This window comes from Oncorhynchus clarkii, chromosome 17 (genome assembly GCF_045791955.1).
Source record: "Oncorhynchus clarkii lewisi isolate Uvic-CL-2024 chromosome 17, UVic_Ocla_1.0, whole genome shotgun sequence".
NCBI classification, from domain to species: Eukaryota; Metazoa; Chordata; class Actinopteri; order Salmoniformes; family Salmonidae; genus Oncorhynchus; species Oncorhynchus clarkii.
In genome coordinates, this window is record NC_092163.1 from 57534516 (window position 1) to 57540515 (window position 6000).

A 6000-nucleotide genomic window follows, 5' to 3' on the forward strand; every position below is an offset into this window, starting at 1 on the left:
TAACTCACCATTGCGTTTTGGGGGAAATAGAGCGTGTATTATTCATGTAGCCTTTGTTCTTAATCTCTTGGCTGGGACTTATCTATTTTTCCCCTCTTGTCCCTCCCTCCCTTCCTCACACACACTGCGGTGGTCTGGTGATAGAATGAGGTGTTCCCTGAGCCCCTCTTCACCTGGACCCGGGTCGGGGGCCGTCTGCTGGACGGGAGTGCCGAGTGGGATGGGAAGGAGCTGATTTTGGAGAGAGTGCCAGCCGAACTCAACGGCTCCATGTACCGCTGCACGGCCCAGAATCCCCTGGGCTCCACGGACACGCACACTCGCCTCATCGTCTTTGGTACGTGTCCAAACTCATCACCATATTCTCTAATCCTAGAGAGCATTGCAGAAAATCTAAAACTTAACACTGATTCTTATTCATGGGATATTTTATTCCCACTATTCAAATGAATATCTTTATTCAAATTTCAAACACCATTCAATTTGTGTTTCAACGGTTAATATTATTCATCCACATACTGTAAAGTGTTAAGCATCGCATTTATGTAAAAAAAAAAAAAAAAGAAGAGATTTGTGGCCATTTTTAGATATGAATTATCTATGCAAACTAAGTGCATGATTAATAAGTGATTGTATCACTAAATGACTCAACAATGCCTCTCCAACAAAGGCTGATTTACATAAGTGAGTAATGCCTCTCATCTGGGTGAGTAAAAATCCAACAGCCATTAGAATCCCACAAGCAGCGTGTATTGTACCCATTTTCTCCAACACTGACTGCTACTAATCACATGAGAGGCCCATAATATAATAAATTATATTTTTTGTTGACAGTGTCATCCCACCTCTTTGTTCAACGACCCACCACGTGCAAGCTAGATCAGTCTTTTCATGATGTGCTATTTATCGCAGTCCCAGTTTGCTTTAGTTGATGTGGGAGTTGGACTGCTTGCTGACTATTACTCTTGTACTGTATGTCCTGCTGCCCTGGATGTGTTTACCCTTGAGCCCTTTGGAATTAAAACTGATCAGAGGCCTGTCAATCATAGCTGCTCTACTTTAAGCAAATATTCTGCTCCGAGGATGAATGACTTCTCCTATGTATTATATATTCTCTACTCTCATTTTAGAGATAACTGCTGTGCAAGAGATGGAACTGATATACACTGAATGTACAAAACATTAAGAACACCTGCTCTTCATACGAGATAGACTGACCAGGGGAATCCAGTTTAAAGCTATTATTCCTTATTGGTGTCACTTGTTAAGTCCACTTCAATCAGTGTAGATGAAGGGGAGGAGACAGGTTAAAGAAAGACGTTTAAGCCTTGAGAATATTGACACATTGTGTGTGCCATTCAGAGGGTGAATTGGCAAGACAAAAGATTTAAGTGCCTTTGAACAGGGTATGATAGTAGGTGACAGGCTCAGCAGTTTGAGTGTGTAAAGAATTGCAACGCTGCTGAATTTTTCACACTCATCAGTTTCCCGTGTGTATCAAGAATGGTCCACCACCCAAAGAACATCCAGACAATTTGACACAACTGTGAGAAGCATTGGAGTCAACATGGGCCAGTATCCCTGTGGAACGCGTTCGATACCTTGTAGAGACTGTTCTGGGGTCAAAGGGGGTGCAAGTCAATATTAGGCATGTCTTCCTAATGTTTGGTACACCCAGTGTAAATTGTAGTCTAAATGCGTTCATATGTTCAAGGGCTAGTGTCCAGGGTTGACATATTCACAGGACATGGTAATCTGCTTACATTGCTATAATGTAACTAAGAAACGATCTGTCCATGATTTATAAATCCCCACCTTGACATCCTTCCGTGAGCACGATTTAGAAAATGTCAGAAATGTACAAATTGTTGGAAGGGCTCAAAGAGCCTCCTTCTAGGGAAACTGCCACTTTGGGAAGGTGTTACCTTGGGGAGCGTTTTGGTAGAAAGAGCACTAATGCTTATTTAACACCCGGATGCCCGATCAGTTGTCATCGGCTATGTGTGGAGTGTAGGCTATCTGTCTATGTCTATATCCTAGATGGCTTCCACTCATACTTAGGGGAGCTAAATGGTGATTGAGTGACCTTGGCACCATCCCCTGTGGCCTTGAAATGAGACACTTTTCTCTCCAGGGGCAGGGTGGATATTTGGAGCTCTGCTCACTTGGCTAACTGTTCATTATACATCATCAGGTATAATAGAGTATAAGGATGGGATGCTATTGAGACTCTCCACTGGCAGAAAGCAGTACTCATATCTTAATGATGAACATCTCCAAGCACCTTAGATAAAATACCCTCGGTGATTACACTGAAGTGACTCAGCAGTGAAGAGGCGGGCTGTCACAAACCCACTGATTTCTCTCTGTCTTTGTGGACTGAGTGGGGAAATCACATGTGGATGCTGAAAAACCAGCAGTTTGGGGAGTTTGTTAGAATAGGAGCTCTGCTGTTGCCTTCTTGTCGGACCACTGTTCTAACTGCTGCTCTGGCTTGTTCTGTCAGAGTACCCAATGTTCACAGCTCTATTAATACAGACTCACCAGGGGGATGTTATTTTACATGAGCTTTAGGAACAGCTCTTTATTTTCTCCTCATCACACTTATTTAGCCTATTTCTCTCTCTCTCTCTCTCTCTCTCTCTCTCTCACTCTCTCTCTCTCTCTCTCTCTCTCTCTCTCTCTCTCTCTCTCTCGGTCTCTCTCTCTATCTCTTGCTCTCTCTTGCTCTTGGTCTCTCTCTCCCTCTCTCTCTGTTTCCCCTTCATGTCTCTCAACAGAAAATCCGGCCATGATGAAAAACACTCAGAATCCTAACAGTAAGTATGGCAGCTATGAAGACGATTGACAGAGAAGGTTTCTATTGTTGTCTTTTAAAAAGCATTTCTCCTGTTTGTTTGCTTCTCACACATTTCTCAAGATGTAGTTGAAGACATCTGCAATGACAAGCATGCAATTTGTATCCAAAATGGCACAGTAACAAAGGACTTCTAGCTACTTCTTGGTTAGCGTTTGATGTATAAGCAAACTGACGACATGTCTATCATTCTATCATCAACACAAGGGAACAGATTAACCAGAAATCTCTCCCCACTATGTTCAGATACAATCATGTTTCAGTCACTATCCACTTTTATCACTTTGTGAGAACTGTGAGATTAGAGTTGTATCATACCCAGTGTGAGGCCTCATTTGCAGCACCTCAGATTATCATATGTAAAGATAGGGGATTATCAGAGGAAGCCCATAGGTATATGAGGGCTCTCTCTCAGTCTCGTTCTCTTTCTGCTGCTCTGCTTGCCGTATCTTACGGATGTATATTTGAATATGCAAATGATCCGGCAAGCACAGGGGCAGGTGTGCCACAGCAAGGACAGAATCAGGTCAACGTGGAAGCCACCGATCGCGGTGCGAGGCAGTGCGAGGCACAGACATGACTCGCATGCAAGTCAAATCGGTGTAGAACATGGCCCGAGAGGTCGCTGCACACATGTCTGAACGCTCAGTGGCTGATCGGCCCACTCCTCCCCCTGAGTGTGTGGGAAGATCACCCTATCAGTCAGTCAGAACAGGGGCTACAGCAGAGCAACAAACCAAGCTCCTCTTCCATCTCTGTCAGAGCTTCAATGCTCTGGCTGTCCTAACAAATGTTTTAGAATATTGATGATAATGGAAATTAACTGAGGGATAGAGACACAAGGGAAGGAGTGAAGGCAGTGGCCATAGTAGTTGTTTTTATTGCAATCCTACTTAAACAACTGGAGAACATGAGGCTATTTCAAGTGTAGTTCTAGCAGCAATATCATTTTAGTGGAGAATGGGTTAAGCTGCCATAAAAGCAAAGAGACAGAATTGCCAATTGTCCTTGTATTGAAAGTCGTTACCAGGGGATAACATCGGACCAAATCTGCTCTGTCAGTACATGATTTGGTTTCATTTAGTTTAACATTATGGCATAGAGGGTGAAAACAAATATCAATGTTTTAATTGAAATTCAAGTCTGCTTTGTCTTAATTATTTAGATTTAGTTTAGTTTGTGTGTGTCTAGTGATTGGATATTATAAATAGTGATCTGACTATGTCTTCCTCTGGCCCTTGCAGATGGAACCCCTCGCATGGATGTGCTTGGACCTATATGGATGGTGCTGGCCCTGGTCCTCACAGTGACTGTGGAACTGACGTGAAACCTTCCAGCCAGCACACTCAATGCACACATACACAACACACACACACATACACACACACACACACACACACACACACACACACACACACACACACACACACACACACACACACACACACACACACACACACACACACACACACACACACAAACATATCCCAAGCCCCTCCAACACACACCCACACCACTCACACAGTCCTACAAGCCTTTTCCAGTCATCAAACAGGCCCTCCATGCGTCAGTCTTTCAGGAACCAGTGCCACCACCCGATGGCCCTCCACTCTGTTTTTGTAATGAAATAATAACCAAGATTATAATATAAAGAAAACAGCATAACGTACTGAACATGAGAATAACCACCTCCAGTATACCCCTTCCCCACACCTTCTTTTTTGTTTATTGTCCCACCTCTGCCTGTTGATCAATAAAAATCAGTTGCTAAAAAAGGGGGTAAAAAGCATTTGGGTTTGTTTTGATATGTTCAAACATTGCAGGAGTTGACTGTGGAGAGAGACATGAACCGACCGGTGTTGGCAGGCCCACCACATTGACCCCACCCAATTGTTCCATTCACTGGGCTGTGCTGTACCCAATCTTTAAACTACAGATGAACAACTGGCAACTAAATACTCAATGAGAACATTGTTTTTTATTGCTAATCGGTTGTTGTTTTTTTCGGATGGCTTGGAATGTGCAATAGGACTAAACGCAAAGAGAACATGGATAATCTTCTTTTTGAGTGTATTTTGTGTACATCCGCGTAAATATTGAAGATAATCAGAGGTTTTATGGATTCAGGTTAGGAATGGTTGATGAAGAGTTGTGAGGGTTTGCAGCAGCTCACAGCCTTTGTTTGTATTTTCTCATCCTTTCTTGCTGTTTCAAGAGATAATCCTATAGGCTGTCAGGACAGAATCGTCTTTAAATGAGGATAGAAAAACAATGCAAGTACAGTATCTTACATTATGTCCGCCGTTCGGGGTTGTGGTGCATGTGACGTTTGACAATTATTTCTCCTTTTCGTGTGTTGCAGTGCTCAACATCTCATTGTCACTGGCCTGTAATCCAGTTATTTACTTGTTGCATACTATCTTAAGTGACCTGCGTTGTGTACAATATGTAACTCTTCCCCCTGACATCTACTAGTAGGGTCATGTTATCCACCATTCCAGGAAGATGCTCACCCGACGCAGAGTGTAAACAGGGTTGTTGCATTTGTTTCATATCACCTGTATTAAAATGGAGAGATTATCAAATCATTTGGTTTGACTTTACTTCTACAACCTAACTGTGTTTAAAATGACATGCAGTAAACTACCTTATTGTCTTTACCATGGAAGATAGATAAACCTACTTAATTCATTCTTACTTCTAAAGGCCTACTTAATCACATCTTGGATAACAGGATGTCAATATACATACAAAACCGTTAATTAATAATCCCATCCCAGAATAATGAGGAATCTAATGTATACGGTAACGGTTACAGTAACCGTTAGTTACTCTACTTTGAGGTCATGGTTAAGTGTATATGGATGAATTTGGCTGGGATATTTGATGATCCTTCCAGACGTTTTTACCTCCAGAACATCCCTTGGGCCATCTTTTCTTTACAGAATATCTATACTAAAGCTGGCGATTAACACACGATTTAGCTGCCCTTCACAACTTTTCAAATCTGTCTTGGCCTTGTCTGAAAGACTCCAGTTTCTGGAAATAATTAGGTTGGAATATACAGCATTCTGACATTGCCATTAACCCCTTTCTACTGCTCTGTATGTTTGTCTACGCTCCACTGTCACACTGTGAGGGGT

At 42.5% G+C, this 6000-nt stretch overlaps 1 protein-coding gene across 3 annotated transcripts in view; it reads left to right on the forward strand.

The window, feature by feature from the left end:
• Positions 1–5442, forward strand: part of LOC139371163 (immunoglobulin superfamily member 21-like) — a 283840-nt gene extending 278398 nt beyond the window's left edge. For all 3 annotated transcript variants that reach the window (XM_071111291.1, XM_071111292.1, XM_071111293.1), the window contains 3 exons: positions 145–337; positions 2781–2819; positions 4102–5442. In XM_071111291.1, coding sequence (XP_070967392.1) covers positions 145–337; positions 2781–2819; positions 4102–4184 — 315 coding nt within the window. In that variant the 3' untranslated portion in view covers positions 4185–5442. The remainder of the gene's footprint in view (positions 1–144; positions 338–2780; positions 2820–4101) is intronic.
• Positions 5443–6000: the final 558 nt, after the last annotated feature.